Source organism: Serinus canaria, chromosome 19 (assembly GCF_022539315.1).
Source record: "Serinus canaria isolate serCan28SL12 chromosome 19, serCan2020, whole genome shotgun sequence".
In the NCBI taxonomy this organism is placed as follows: domain Eukaryota; kingdom Metazoa; phylum Chordata; class Aves; order Passeriformes; family Fringillidae; genus Serinus; species Serinus canaria.
Genome location: NC_066332.1, coordinates 3,443,374 through 3,459,522, shown reverse-complemented (window position 1 = coordinate 3,459,522; position 16,149 = coordinate 3,443,374). Strand labels below are relative to the sequence as shown.

The 16,149-nt window shown below is 41.9% G+C and overlaps 1 protein-coding gene across 10 annotated transcripts in view; it reads left to right on the top strand.

The window, feature by feature from the left end:
* The window catches only part of PIGL (phosphatidylinositol glycan anchor biosynthesis class L), a 53,327-nt gene that overhangs the window by 5,302 nt on the left and 31,876 nt on the right, over positions 1–16,149 (top strand). For 3 of the 10 annotated variants that reach the window (XM_050981875.1, XM_050981873.1, XM_050981876.1), the window contains exon 3: positions 14,727–14,793. The exons of the other annotated variants lie outside the window; for them this stretch is intronic. In XM_050981875.1, coding sequence (XP_050837832.1) covers positions 14,727–14,793 — 67 coding nt within the window. The remainder of the gene's footprint in view (positions 1–14,726; positions 14,794–16,149) is intronic. 10 annotated transcript variants of the gene reach the window in all.

Sequence of the window (16,149 nt, the reverse complement as noted above, 5' to 3'; positions counted from 1 at the left end):
TATTTACAGTCTGCTTTAGTCCTGGCTAAAGACAAAAGTGAATTGCAGTACTAAAGACAGTCCACAGTAACATGACAGTAAGATTCTTCAGAATAAGCCATGCAAGATCTGTTTTTCTAAGGTGTGGTGTTGTTTCAGCTGTGTGTAGCTGCTGCAGAGGGTGGCAAAACTGACACTTCTCTCTGCAGGAACTCTCCTCTGGGAGGGTGATTTAACACTTTGAATCAGTGAAACTTGGAACTAATGTTGTAGAAGCCTCTCAAATTGCCCAATCACTGTCTGTGTATAAGATCTGAATGCGACACTGATTGCTAGGAAACATGATACAAGTGGTTTTTTCACTTGTAAACAGCTATCACCCAGCTCATAAAGAATATTTCTGTTTATGAAGAAATAATAGCAACATATTGATTTAAAGCCACTCCAGCTAGAACAGAGTTGAAAAAAACTCTGGCTCCAGGCAGGCCCTTTTCCCATGACCATATTTTCCCTTGAGCTAAGGCAGCAGAAACCACAGTCCAGAATATGAATCTTTTTGAGTTCTTTGCTTTTTTTAGCTTTAGCCTTCTCTCCAAGTTTTCAGCTTGCTGAGGAAAACAGCATAAAAGTTGTTTTTCCTTTGGAATGAAAAGAGATGTTTCCGTTCACTTCTCATGAGCTGGCTTTGGGTAACTGCAAGTTCTGTAGTACAAGCATATGACAATGCCCAAAACATTCTGGGGAGGAATAAGGAAAAAGCTGCTCAGCTTTACTAAGCATAAAGTCTGCTCAATGAACCATCTTTGACATTAAAGCCCTGAAGCCACTTGGCCTTTTATCCTCTAAAGCAATGTGAGGTTGGCTGGTGAGTGATGCAAGTTCTGATGCTGCTCAGTCACCCCACACACACAGCCCAGGGAGCTGCTTGTTGTAAGTCAGTCTTTAAAAGGTGAGGGCCTTTTCAGAGGAATCTCCTGGCTGATGCTTCTTTCTTACTTTATTATTATTGCACACATTTCTGTCCTGATCTGTGCTCTCCCTCTGTGAAGGCAGTGCCTGAAATGACAGAGCCATCCCATAGCTCAGAGCTGGGCTGGAATGTACATTGTTGCTCCAAGAAGCAGGCTTAGCTTTGAGGTCTTTATCTCTGAGTTAGATTGCTATGAGATAACCATCAAACCCTTCAACTTTGTTGTGCATTCAGGGAGTAAATGAAGTGAAGTTCTTGATGAATTTTGCTCTGAGCTTGTTTACACAGCAAAGTGTGTTTGCAGTGCATTATTTACTGTGCCATTGCTCACCATGTGGATGCTCTTCATGAAAAACATCTGTGGATCAGGTGTTAGCAAACTGGTAGAGGATCAGGATTAAATTCTAGACCACGCTGAATTTCTAGTGTAGCTGATTTCTAGACACTGTTTTCCAGTGATTTAGACAAAACACTAGGACTCAGAGTTCTTTAAACTTAGTCCACGTTCTTGGATTCACTAAGGTCAACAGTTTTCCTGTGTCTCTTAAGACTTATGTAATTTACAGGTTATACACAAATATTTGCTGGTATGGCATTGTGTGGAACTTGCTAAAGTAATTCATTTTTTACCACTAGATTTCAATGTAAATTCATGCCTACAGAATACAGCTCAGGAGGCTGTTCCTCCTTAGCCTTTTAAGATCAGAGCCCTTTGGCTCTTTTGTTCCACGGTGAACTCTTCAGAAGATGATTTGCCATCAATGTAAAGAAGGAGAACATTGCTCTGGGAGAGCTGCTGGCCTGCTGCCCATCTCCCATTGCTTACACAAACACTGCATGCTTTACATTAGCCAAGCTGCAGCTTTGTGTTTTGGTAAGGAAAGCCCAAAGGATTGCAAGGTCTGGATCTGCTCCAGCCATTGTAGTGTGGAGCTGAGTCATGCTGCTTCCTCTTTCTTTGTGTGAACTACAAGTGAGTGAGTAGAATTTGCAAGATGTAAAAGGGGAAATAGATTTTCAAAGCCAGGTGATTGACTTGCTCTGTCATCTCTCTGGGCAGGCAGGTATAAAATCAACATGACATTTGGGACTGTGTGTGAACTTGTGAAGAGAAAGCTTCAGTCAGCCTATGATGAAATCTGTGCTAATCACCAAATCCTTCTTAAGCAGTGTCTTGCCTTAAACAGTGCCTCTCTCAATTATATCCAGGATTCCCACCAGGACCAGTTCAGTCTCTATCACACAACTGCTCTGCCTGGATCCTTCAGGAGCTGTGTTTTATGTTGCCATTGTGTTTGTTATCTCACTTAAAGACAGCAAATCTGCACAAATATGGCCCCAAACTGTACCCACATTTCAGCCCTAGAGATCTGAGATCACCACACATTTCCTGCAGAAAAGTTCTTTTCTCTGTGGGGCATGTCCAGGAGTGGGAAGGGCAGGAATGTCTGGGCATGAACACACGTTCCAGACTAATTTAGATTTGAGCTCTGGACTCTTCCAGCTTGTGACTAGTACAGGTCAGGCACCAGATTTGCAGAGGTGTTCCCTGAGCTGCCATGTCATTATCACAGCTCCCACACTACCCCAACCAGCTGCATTTAGGGGACAAAAGTTCCACAATCTACTTTTGTTACCATTGCCACACAAGGCTTAACACTTGGAGCAGCCCAGTTCAGAACTTGGGCTTGTGTTGTTCAAAATTAATTTCTGGCTGTCACAATTATTCCTGCTGCTGGGTAAGGGAGGAGTAGCAAGAGAGTGAATTCTGAAACTCATGTAAGATAAAAGTCACTTCATTAATTATATAAATGTTAATGTAAACTCTGTGCTTTTGGTGTATTTTTATCATCTTATGTGCTTCAACAGCAGATTTTCCTGTGAGTGAAGCTCCCATTTACAGTGGGCACATCTGCCAATGCTCTGGCTGTCTATTAGTCTGAAACATTGCACATAAAGAGGAGATGATTTCTGATCTGCCTTCTTTTTCTGAAGAGAAGCAGATAAAAGGAAGCCCAAATTATTATTTTTTTCTAATGTGTGTTTTGGGTTCATGGAAAGATAAATATCAGATGTTTTACTGTGGATTCTGAAGCTTTTGTGCATAGTTGTTCTGGACAGAAAGTAAAACTGACTATTAGCATCTTTAATATGACAGAAAATATTTGGCCCAAGTTTGCGCTGCAAAGAAAATAATAGCTGAGATCTGTGTAAACTGGAAAATTTTCCATTCACAGTCGGACGCTTACGGCAAACAATGTTACATCTTTTTCCAAGTTTCCATGGAAATTGCACTCCCTTTGCTTTTTAATTATTATTATTTCACTGAAGTCCAAAAGGGCTCTGATCAGACTCTGCACAGCAGAGAGGACATCTGCCCTTGCACTATCACAGGCTATTTTTATGAGGCTGCAGAGAGACTCAAATTATTTTTTTTTACATTTTTTATGTAATAATTCTGTGCTGTTGGATTCTTTTTTTCCTCCTTTAAGATAAATAGGCTTTATTGCACTTCCTCATATTTAACTTCTAACAAACTTCCTTCCATGACCTCTCCGTGACAGAGAATTGAGTCTGTAAGGTCATGGGAAAAATATATCCTTAAGTAAATAGTGTGTGTGTCTGGTTGTGGTGATCACAAAGATACAAAAACACTCAGGCCCTTCAGTGGAAATCTGAGCTCTTTTCAAAATTAGAATTTAGAAGCACAATCATTAAGTCCATCCCCTTGATCCAGTTTGGATTTTCTGTCCTTGGGTTTATTGATGGGGGATTCTGAATGCACAGAACTGTGAGACTCTAAAAAATGTGTTCATCTTACTTATTATGTGCTTCTATCACAAAGGTGATATTATTCCCTAATATTTCTTCTTTCCTGTTCTATTGTTTCATATTTTGGGATCAGTAGTTAATAGTTTTAATTCTGCTGGAGTAATTGTGGTAATGAGCTACATTTTGTCTTCCTAAGTTCCCCATGGTATCATAATTTGACATTTTATTTTATTGCTAATTCTAAAAAGCTGATCTGTATGCTGATTAAAATTGCTGCCATGCTTTATTCTGGAAGAGCTGCATATTTCAGGAGTGAGTGATGGGATTTTCTTAATCTTCCTTATCCCAGCAATGCTGTAAAGGCCTTTTTTTTTGTTCAGAATTTTCTGTAATTAAGAACGACATCTGTGGGACCAGAAATCTGACATGTAAATTGATCACATGCTCAGTGTGTATTGCAGGGAAATCAACCTACATCCCTTGAATCAGCCACACACGCTCCAAATCATCCTGAACTCTTAACAAGCTTCATCATGACAAGAAGGCACTTTGTCAGTCAGGTGGGGATCTTGATATTTATCAGTCTGTAGCCAAATTTCATTTGTTTAGTGTAATTCTGGAAATGTAAATTGTTTTCTTTCTGAGAAGACAATAAAAGATTTGGCCACCTATTTATATTTACATTTCTAAATAGATCATTTTTTCAAAATGCTTTCCTACGTGGCAGTTCCTGCTGGCATTTTAGGACCTCAGAACACTTTATAAAAAGGATTATATCAAAGTCTGCCTTCAGGCATCTGCTTTTATAAGTGTTGCTCTATGCAATAATTTAAGAGGAAATTCTTCTGGGGGTTGAACTGTCTCACAGCCCTCCAGGAAAGCTGCTTTCTGAAACAAAGCCCTGTATTGCACTAAGTTAGGTTTAGCTATTTTGTCCTGAGTTAGATATTTTTGTCAATTAGGAAATCTGCCATTTTTTTCCCCCTTGGGCTGCCATGAACCAGGTCCTTCCTCAGCTTTCCAGCAAAAGGAACTTCCTGCTGTCCACCAAGGGAAAGATGGACAAAGGAAAACGATCCTTTCAGTGCCAGAGGGCCCTGGATTCCCTCAGCAATGGTACCTTTGGAGACACTCAAGGATTCTCCCTCAGATGTCACCAGGGACCTGTCCCAGCCCATCTGTGAAGTCAGAGCAGAGATTGATTGAGGGGAAGAGCCTGGCCAGAGAAGCCAAGGGCTCCGAATAAATGCAGGGGGAAATGAAGGAGTACAGCTAGAGGAGAAAATGGTTTATGGAAATCAAATCAAAATACTCTGCACTGAAATGTATACTTTTAGTTCTCAAGATGATTTTAGCAGAATAAAAACTATGAAATACTGATCTCAAAACATGAAAGATGAGAAGAGGGATCCCAGCCATCCCCTGAAGCTGATGAAAGTTTGATTTGACTGAAAAACCATCAACATTGCTGAGCTTATGGTAAGAAAAGAAATAAAGCTGTGCATAATGGCTGCATTTCAGGAGTCTGGGGCTGAAGACAGGGACATGCAGGAGAACAGGAAAATCCATTATGAGGATTTTTTTTCTTTTGTTCATGCTTAGTTCATTCAGAGTTGCCTTTTACTATTCTTTCATGAATGATTTTTGAATGTCCTCAACATACATTAAAGACAGGCATCATCTTCAGAGCAAAGAAAGCTCCAAGGAGCCATCCTGGATTTGCAGATGGTTCTTGTCCCAGCTTTGCTGTCTCCTGGGAACACAGATTTCCTGGCTGGGAGCCATTCTGTCACTAGAACACTTGTGTCCAAGCAGAAGGAAGTGTCTTTGAGTTTGCTGATTTCCTGTTAAAACATTTTGAGTGGACTTTCTTCATGCTTCCAGGAAGCTATAGAAAGATACAGTCTTTAGATTAAAGCTATTTTCAACAGTTATACCCAGGAGTCCCCTTTTAAGCACAGCAAACTACAACAACCTCTTTATTTTGCTGGTTACATGTAGAACAATTCAGTGTGTTTTGCCAACACAGACCCTGAGGAACTAATGAAGAATGACAGGCACTTTCCTTTTGCTTCTGAAGGTTCCCTGCTTTGATAGCCCAGCAACATCTCTGTTAGTCCCTCATTTGAACCTGAAGCTGTTAATTAAAGGCAGACACAGATCTTTTTTCAGAGAAATGCTTAACTCTCACCCTTAAAGAGTAACAATTGTATCAAATAATCACAGCAATTTAAAAAGGAGGAACAAACAGAAAAAAATCTATCAGGGATTCTGCTTAAGCTTTTGAATCTCTGCATTCCTCCAAGTTTACTCAGGGAAAATATATTCCTATTTCTGCTGGGAATGCTCTTAAAGCCTTCTCACAATAATGGTTCAGGCATTAACACCTTGATCACAAGAACTGTGTGGTTTCTTTGTGGATTCTCATCATCTTATTTTCACTGTAGCTACAGTAGAAAATGTAAGTACCTCAGTTAATGTAAATCTGTGAGATCTGAGGCTGTGACATGCTTTGGAAATATCATCCTTTGCATCTGCAATGGATGCATTTTCTGCAGGTAATTACTGTATTGGAAAGCAGAGGAAGGGATTTGCAGTCTCTCTTGGGCAAACTCCTCCTTGGGATCCAGTCTAAAGAATTTCAGTTCCATCACTTCCAGTGGGGATTGGCCATTGACTTCAGCACACACAGGAATTGTCACTGAAACAGTCAACAAGAGAAGACAAAGTCTTATTGAAAAAAAAAATAAATGTTGGTATGGGGAAAGTTGGAGAGGGAACTGTACAATGGGTGTTGTGTAAAATGTGTTTTCTCTTAATGACCTTCCAGTTCAGATTGGCTCTGTTTACATACAAATCAAAAACTGGTTTGTCTCCCTGCCAGCACAGCAAAGCTCAGTCTGGGCTCTGAGTTTCCAGCTGTGTCTTTGCCTCTGACATCCTCCCAGTAATAAAAGTTGTGTGGCTGGGATTTGGCTGGAGTTGCAGATGATGTGTGAGCCAGAACTGAGTTCAGCCTTCTCTTCCTCTGCAAGACAATAGAAGTTAAAGCTTGTTTGTGTCAATAAAAAAAGCATGTACAACTCCTAAGCCCTCAGGGAGTAGATATGATGAATAAGATGCTCTTTTTCCATAATCATGTTTCTACCCCTGACCAATGTTAGTAGTAAGTCTGTGGGAACTCAGACTTTTGTCTTCCTCATTTCCAAGCAGAAGCTGTTGTGGAGTTCACCTGAGAAGATGCAGCATCCAGAGAACAGATATAGTTACAACAACCTTTGCAGTGTTCCCTAATCCAGGTTTTCTGTTCTTCACTTCAAACTCCCTGGAGGGTACAGTGTATAAAGTGCTGTCTTTACTCTGTAAGCCTTAACTGCCTCCCTGCAGAGAGTGACAAAGTGGCAGAGACAGGGACCTCTTCTCAGGTGAAGTGGCATTGCTTGCATGCCTTGTAGTTGTCAATTTCCAGTTTCCTTCTTTTTTCAAAAGCTGTTGTAGGAAATTCTGGAGTCATTCCAGGTCCTGGGTTCTGTCTGGATGTAGGCAAAGCTCTCTCAGTTCATACAGGAGCAACAAGTGTTTAAATTATTCAGTGCAGGGTCTTTCTTACAGCAACTGAAAGCTCTGGCTGCAGTCAGCAATTCCACTTGCAGGTTGCACATTGGTCACCTCGTTGTAAAATACCCATTTGTAAAGCTCTACAGCAGTTGTTAATCTCCACTCTTGTGTTAATAAAACCCTCTTTGACACATGACTGAAAACTCCTCCAGCTGACAGTGTCAGTGTGAGCCAGCAAAGGTGCTCTCAGCAGTCTGGAATCTGAGGCTCCCCAGCTGCTCCTACCTGACTGCAGTGGGTTCTGCTCTGCAGCAGCAGCATGATCCAGAGCTGCCTTTGGAAGCATCCTACAGCCAAAGGATTCCCATTTGTATATTCTTGGCTGAGTTTGTTGTGACATGCCCTGTTATTTTTGCATTCTGGGTGCATTCTGAAGCTCCCCCAGGCATCCCTTCAAATGAAACATTGCATCACTGAGGAAGTGAAGCCATTACAAGGGAGCACTTTCACCAGACACTTGGAGCAGACACAATCAGCTCTCATCTTCCAGAAAAGGACTTGCAAGTTGACATTGCAAAATTTGGGAAGAACAATGGTCTTTTCTTGAGTGGTTTGATGCAGTTTTTAAAAAAGCAGAGCTGTGCTGTTGTTATTTTGCCACATGAACATCATGAACAAAGGTTTTATATCTGCATAGAAGAAATGTTACAAACAGAGCAGTTGGAGCACAGAGCTTCAAAATCCTTTGGAAGGAAGAGAATAAGTTCTCTGCTGAAGTCTGCTAAGGGCTCTGACCTTCTCTGGGTCTTACTTTCATCCTGCAATAACCCTCCCTGTTTGCAGAGCTGTGGAGATGGAGCAGTTGCTATTTCCATGCTCTTCTCATGGTGTGAGATGCTGTATGAGTGTTGAGGATTATTATTAGAGCTTTCCTTGCTAGTCAAAGGGTTAATTTCGAGATCTGATTTAGGTTTGGCACAGGAGGAGGGGAGACAGAGGATTTTGTTCTGCAGGAAACTAGGTCAGCAGGTTTTTATTATCGTGCTCCACAGCCCAATGTGGTTTGCATTTAGGAATGAACTGGGCTGATGTTGTGGATGGTCCCTTTTCCCTTCCCAGGACTCAGCCTCAGCTGCTGCTCCATGCATTGCAGCTTTCCCAAATGGAGTGAAAGGGAATACTCAGCTGAGGAAGCTCAGGCCATTGTGAGTTTGTCAGTTATCTTTTCAGAGCTGTCTCTCATGAGTGCTCCGGAACACAGGATGAGGTCCAAGATGTTTTGGGGAGGAAGAACAATAGCACTGGAATATTTTCAGTCACTGGAGTGCATTGGAATCACAGAGGTCTCCATTGCTTTCGCACCCCATGGACTGCTGATTGTTCTCACAGCCTGTGGCATTGTTTGGTTTTTGTTTGGATCTGGTCAGGCTCTGATCTTGGTCCTGCCAGTGTAAATTTGGAGTAATTCCCTTTCTCTCTGTGAAGATCCTGCTGTGTGGTCCTGCAGATAACCCCTTAGGTGGGGAGTTTTCCATTGTAGCTTCTGGATCATCATGACTGAGTAAAGACTTGAATAATCCAAAATCTTTGTCATATCTCCCAGCTTTCTTGGCTGTATCTCCTGTTGTGTAATCTCTTCCCAGGTAACTGAGAATACCTGTCTGTTCTTTACCTCTGCCTGTTGAAGACCAAATTGTGGCAGACATCACCTATATTGGACAATTCAGGCTGCCTTTCTTTACAGATTATTTTCACTTTACTGAATGATGAAAATCCAAGTAGTTACAACTGCAAAAAATATTCCACATTGTTTTTATTGTAAAGATCAGATGAGGGTGGTGGAGCTTAAAAAGATTTAAGGTGGATCTTAAAAAGACATTACCAAAAAGATTGGTAATGCCTAGGAAAATTTCTGAGTAATAGGATTTAAGGCTGAGCATCTATTTTCAGTTTTATGCTCTTGTTGTTTTATAGACTTTCATGTGAGTTAATGGCTTTTCAGCATAATAAAACCATCTAATTCTGTCCTGTTCTACTCTTTATTCAGTTCTGGCATCAAGAAACCCAGACATTTTTGCAAACCGAGTTTGGCTTTTAAGGCTGAACAAGGAAAATACAGGCAATACTGAGAAGAGCAGACAGCAGTAGGTTTGCCAGCAGTTCCTGGAAATAATGGAGTTTCACAACCATTGCCTGCAGATTGGACATTTAAGGAGGAAAAAAATCCTTGTGGCTTGCATGGGTAGAATAATGAGAATGCAAAGTCTGTTGAGAAAGTTTATTATGGTAAAAATTCAGGTGCCATTCTTGGGTTTAAGCCAAAGAGTAGCATATCAAATGCCTCAGAATGATGACAGCACAGAAATAACACAGGTCAGAAAATTGCATATGGTTCTCTCCTGCATTGCATTTCATGCAGTGGTGGGCTATGCATTTTTATTGTCCAATTTTGAATATCTGTGTAACAGTTTCAGCTGCAAGAAATGTGCTCACAGAATCATGTTTAAAATGTGAACATGTTAAAGAGGGATGAAGAAAGGAGGTGTTTCTGCAATACCCTTGTGCTCTTCCCCTGCTGTGACTGAGAGCCAAGAAAACGCCAGTGTGTGTCAGAGTGAGAGGCAGTAACAAGACTTGTAGCAGGCAGACACGTCCACACAATAAACAGCAGAGCTGAGGCAGCATTCTCAAAATTGCCTCCTGCATAATGAAACAGAGGAGTTGTGGCAGAATCTCCGCAGCTTCATTCAGAGTTGGCAAATTATTTCATTCAAATTTGCAGCAGCTCGGGAAATGTCATTGTGCTGCTGGAAGACTTGGGTTGTGTTTCCTATTCCTAAATTGAACTAAGTTCAATTGAGCTCTCAGCTCAAGAAATGAGAGATGAAAAGACTCTTTCTCCTCTGCAGTGGCTCTCCAGAATGTATATTATATCTCTTGAGGCTGTCAGCCATGTGAAGCCTTCAGGATGTGACTCATAGGATAAATAAGTTTGGTCATTCTTGCTGTGAATAGAAAAAGGTAAAATCTTGTATTTTTATGAAAGCTTTTTCTTCCCTACATGAATTCAGAAAACATCCCAAGTTGTTAACATGCTGGAGCTGTCACTGAAAATCCAGTAGCTTCAGGGTTGAACAGAGCTGTTAATAGAGCTCAGTGATGCCATGTGTGTGAAACGTGTGCTGCTGAATATTTGTGCTCTTTCAAACGGATGAGCTCGAGTTCCCAGCCTGCAAACGAGGTGGTAATGCAGAGGAGCAGCTCCTGTGTGTCAGCAAGGGAGCAGATGCTGCCAGGAGAGCAGGGGATAAACAGATGCCCAGTGATGCTGGTGGAGGGAAGGAGCAGTTTGTGCTGTTTGGGAGCCCTGCTGCAGGGAGGATGCAGCCTGCAGATTTAAGTAGGTTATGATGTTCTCCCCTATGGCTGGGGCTGGAGGCATGGCCAGTTAACTGCAGAGTGTCACTTTGTGGTACAAACATCAAAAAATCATCTTTCAGAGAGCCATGGCTCCAAATGGGTGCATTCCTTTTTTTGTTTTTAAATGTAACCCTATCTTTACCAATTAAAGGAACTATTCAATGGTTAGAATAAGATCTCTGAGCTATGAGCACAGATCTTGTTTATCCCTTTTGTGGGATAAAATATATTTAGCCTTGCTGGATTTGTAGTTACTATTCCTCTCCTTTGATAGCTGTTTACAGCTGGGAGCAGGGTGACAAGAATGGTGCTCTTTGTTCTGCAGGAAGCAGGGAGCTGTGCCAGATATCCTGGATCTGTTTCCCAAACTCAGGTAACCTTCTCCTGGGGCATTCCCAGTACCAGGAGAGAAGGAACAGCAGTAGTCTTCAAGATGGCTGCTTACTGCCAGTCTTTTCAGAGAATGGGAATCAGCTGATTAATTTTATTGGCAACTTATTGCAAGCAAAAGGTGCCAGGCTGGATGCTCTGGTGACTGGCAAAGGCCCCTCACAGTAGCTCACACCAGGATGTGTTTGTGCTCTTCATCATTCCTGCAAGTTGATTACTTGTATCTGCAAGAAGATTACTGCCCACTGTAAAACAACTTCTGGCCTCTTTCCTTGGATGCCAACAAAAAGATTAATTAGAACTGGGCTGAAAATGTGTTAGTATTTAAGATGTATTCTCCTGTGCTGCCTCATCTCTTATTCCACCCCAATCCATTACATGTTGTGCTCAGGGTCCTTGTGCAGCTTTTGCTGTTCAGTGCCCTCTGTACCTGCAGGGAGGTGGGGAAGGACTTTCTGTCTCCATCCTCATGCTCCTTATTCCAGGAGAATGTGTGAGCCTGGCAGGAGCAATCTGGAGCCAGCACAGGATGTTGGACATAAGACACACTCAACACCCCTCCTACAGTGGCTCACTGTGGGGCCACCACACAGCTCACAGGTGCTCTCTGCTTCCACAGCAGCTCTAAGACTGAAGTAATTTCCAGACAGACTTGGCAGTTGGACTTTCCCAGTGATCTGTATAAAGCAGAAGTGTCTTGGGAGGTTTCCCAGTGGCACCATCCTGCTTTTGGTGTTTACAGCTACAGTAACTAACTTCTGACATTTATCCCCAGCTGGTGCTCTGGTTGCTGAGCTGGTGCCTGTTTGCACATGGGGCCTTCTGATAAGGCAGGCATTTGACCTTTCTATTCTTAACCCATTAACATTTAGAAGAGTTGCTCTCCTCACCTCTGGGGCTGTGTTCCTCCCCCCAGCCCCCCTGTTCCTGCCAGATAAGATTACTCCTGGGTTATGTATTGATCTAAAAGCAGAGTGCCAAATGCAGCCCACACCAGTTCAAGGGCAAACACTGAACTCACTGAGTCCCCATGCTCAGCTCACTCGTGGGAAGGAGGTGACCAGAGGCTCTTTTTGCCCTCTCAGCAGAACCTGGGACAAGCACAGGGCTCTCAGTTCTTTTCTGTACCATTAAACCACCAGCAGCAGGACCAGCCCAGTTTGCTGAGGCTGCACCTTGGTGCTCTTTCCTCTCCTCCCTCTGCCTGTGGACAGAGGGATGGGTTGGAGGGTCCTTCATGGGATTATCACACACTCATTTGCTGGAGGCAGAGTATTCAGGAATCTGAGTGTGCAGATGAGAGCCAGGGGTCCTTTGTCTGAAGCCAAGCCCAGCTCAAGGAGTGCTGCCCTGTGTCACCTCACCTGTGCATGTGTGTTTCCCAGGTTTTGAACATCAGACAGGAGTAAGGAGCTGTTATTGCCTCTTCAGGTGTTGTTTGAGATTCTCTTGTTCTAGTTCAGTATCTTGGTGTAAAATACTTGGAAAACTGCCACCAGAATGTTGAAAGAAGTGGAAACCAGGCCTAATAATGGATGTTTAAAATGCTTGAGCTGTTTGCTTTATCCATGAGATGACTCGATGGTTGTGCAGGAGGACCAACACCAGGAAGAGATTTGGTGGGTGGGGTCTGTTGAGCTGTTCCACACATTTTGTATGAGAATAATGACCATAGTGGTCCTGCTGGCTTTAAAAGCCTCTGGCACTGGTAATAACTACAATCAGTCACAAGAATTCATTAGCTGACAAGCCTGATTTTGCCCTGTAAAACCAAAAGCCACTGGAGCAGCATGGATCAAAATATATTGCAATTATTAATATTTTATTATGTTAAATTAAATGGTTTAAAGTTAACCATTATAATTTAATGTGCATTTATGACCATCTGTTCTAAGAACTCAGATTCATGTATTCTTAACATGATAACTGACATGAAATTTAAGAGGCAGGCACTTTGCTTTTTCCTGACACTGTTTAAGAGAAAGTAAAACCACAGAATGGATGGAGTCTTCTCTCTTAGCACTAGACTATTTTAGAGTGAGAGACTCCTTTTGAGTTGTCTTATCAGACACTCAGTAATTCAGAGCTGAGAAGCTCATTCAAAACTGAAGGAGGAAATCCTTTTTCTTCTTGTGGTCTGTGAATAAAAATAGATGTGAAAGTCTGTTCTACTAATTTTTTAGATGCCTCACCAGCATGTGTGATCCAAAACCAACTGCTTTATCTCCTTAACTACAGTTAATATTATCTTTGTTTACTGCATGTGTTAGTTTTTAATACTGTGTTTTGATAAGCTTTTCCATTATTTCTAGAAATTCTGATATAATTTACCCAGTTGTTTGGAAACAATTATAAAATACTGTTATGATTTGGAGCTCCAGCTTCCATCTCAACTCAAAATTGCACAAACCATGACTAAAAGTTAATTTAGTGAGGAGAAATGCATCACTCCATCCCTATTAATACAACAAACTGGAGAAATTAAATTTAATCCTTGGAGAGAGAGTTGTTTTAGAAAGAACTAAATCACTTATTTAGTGAGTGGGTTGACACCCACCTGTCCTAGGCTGCAGGAAGAGGTGGGCAGGAATGTTGCTGGCTTGGCCCTCACCACAGCCTGGTTTGAATTTTCTGTGTGGCACTGTCACTGTTGTGGTGTCACCAACACCCCCTGGCCCTTGGAGCAGCTGAACTGGCAGGGACAAGGCCCAAGGTTGGGAATGCTCCTGCCAATTCTTTGAGTCCTGATTTACAGGCCTGTTTTCCTTTTTTTTTTTTTTTTTTCCCAATTCAAATGTTCCATGAAGTAAATTTTATATCACTGACTCAGAGCAAGAGAAAATTTCAGATTTTTATGATAAAATATTAGATGTCTGGGCAAGCCTTCAACTGAAAATGGTTTTTTGGCTTATCCAGCATGCTGTACTTGCTGAGATGGGAGTGTGTGAACCTCTAGTTATGATTAAAACACCAAAAGCATGAATGTAGGTAGCAATAAAGTATTATGTAGGACAAGATTCATCATTTTTGTGACTTTGTTTAAAGAAAGCCCAGATGTGGGAGCAGGTACCTACTGAATCAATCATTTTCTAAGCCACAGATGACCAGAAAATTAATTAAAAAGAAAGTATATGAAGAGGTATTAGAAAAATAAACCTGCAGAATTTAATGTTAAAACACTGTTGCCCAAGGTCTTTAAGGTGATCTGCATGAACAGTAATTGTAATTTATTTGGGGATGTTTAACCCTCAGGATGTGCATTCAGGAGATTGTTCAGTGGTTTCAGGGACTGGATTGCTCCAGTCTGCTTCTGCTGCAGAGTTTGTGTCAGGAAACAGAATTTCTGCCTTTGACTGCAGCCCTGCCAGGATTTTCCTGAGGGTATGGGATGGGTGAGGGTGTGGGGAGGATGAGGGTGTGGGATGGGTGAGGGTGTGGGGAGGATGAAGGTGTGGGATGGGTGAGGGTGGGAGCTGCTCAGTGCTGAAGCAGCAAGACAGCTTTTCTCACAAGAACTGATAATGCCATTAGAGTGCAGATCTCTGCACCTCCCTTCTTTGTGAGCTTTATACATATTCTGTGTAGTCTTGTGTGTCTGAAACATGCTCAGAAAATGTTCATTTTTATGTTATGTTAGCAACAGGTGACCAGAGACGTGAATTACTTCAGAATACTTGGACTTACAGAACAGCACCAGGGTCAAGGTATTTCCTAACAGCTCAATAGAATCTCCTTTAGTAATACCTAATAAACTTCCCTGGCTTCCTGGCCTATTTCCAGTCCTTGTCCTTACCCCTAATCCATGTCAGAAGTTGTGTTTCCATTTTGACTCAGGGATTGCCCAGCAGGACATTTGTCTCAGCACACAGGGACAGCTGTGTTGACAGTCTCAGTGGCCTCGGGGCATTACAGGCTCTCTGTAATCAGATGAGACCTGAACATGCTTCAGTGCCTTCCAGTGAACTGAAACAACCTTGGTCTGCTTGGGATGATGAAGGAAGTGACCACATTTAGGGGTTTGGCTGTTGCTTTGTGAGACCTTCTAAAAGATCCATAAACTGCAGAACCAAGTGAAGGTCCAGGAGCCAGTGAACTGCAGCAGTTCATCATGCAGCATGAAGAAAGGATGGTTTGGTGTTGGAGAAATAAGTACAAGAAATGCAGAGGATTCAAAGTTAACTGGTAGTTATGTTAAGTGATTTTTTATGTAATATCTGTGCCCTAGATCCCTATCCAGTGTTAACCATTGTGCATAGCTATTTTCCAAAATGTTTCTTTTTCTTCACTTGTACTGTGTGGCAGAGATAAATATGCAGCTCTTTCTGTTTGAAGAATCCTAGGAGTTACTGGTAACAACAGCAGGTAAAAGTTAGACAGAAATGGCATTTTTCAACTGCTGGCACACCATTTAACATGCACTTTGCATAGCATAACAATGACCAAATAAATCCCTGTTGAACACTGGCCAAGAAAATCCATCAGCATGTTTTATTCATGTGGTGTGACAGTGCAGTTAAGTCTGTATTGATTCTGTTTATTTCAATTTAGAGAACATCTCCACTGAGCATTCCATGTAATTATTATACAGACAAGGAGCAACATCTAGAGCTGACAGCCAAGCATATAAATACAAATCTTTTGCAAAACATTCTGTCATGCTGCTTCTGCAAGGAGAACAGGTCAGACTTAAGCAGAAGCAGATTCTGCTGTCAGGATTTTTGCTGAAATTGCCTTTCCTCCAGCTCTGTTATGATTATATCAGGGCACTATTTGTTTCAGTCTCCCAGATGATCTCCACAGCTGCATTATTGTACTGAGAGAGAGAAAATCAGGGCTTAAGCACCGAGTAGATAAAACATGCACCTTACATTGTAACTAACAGTAAAATCCTCTATATTGACACAGTGTAAATAAGAGTTTATAACCTGCTGCTTCCTGAGACCCCAGGGAGTGTGTGGGTGTGAACAGATACGGATCCATGGTACGGAGTGCACTGAGTGCTGCAGGTGACTTGCTTGTCCCAGGGAGGTGCACAATCAGAATTGGTTGAATGCTTAGGC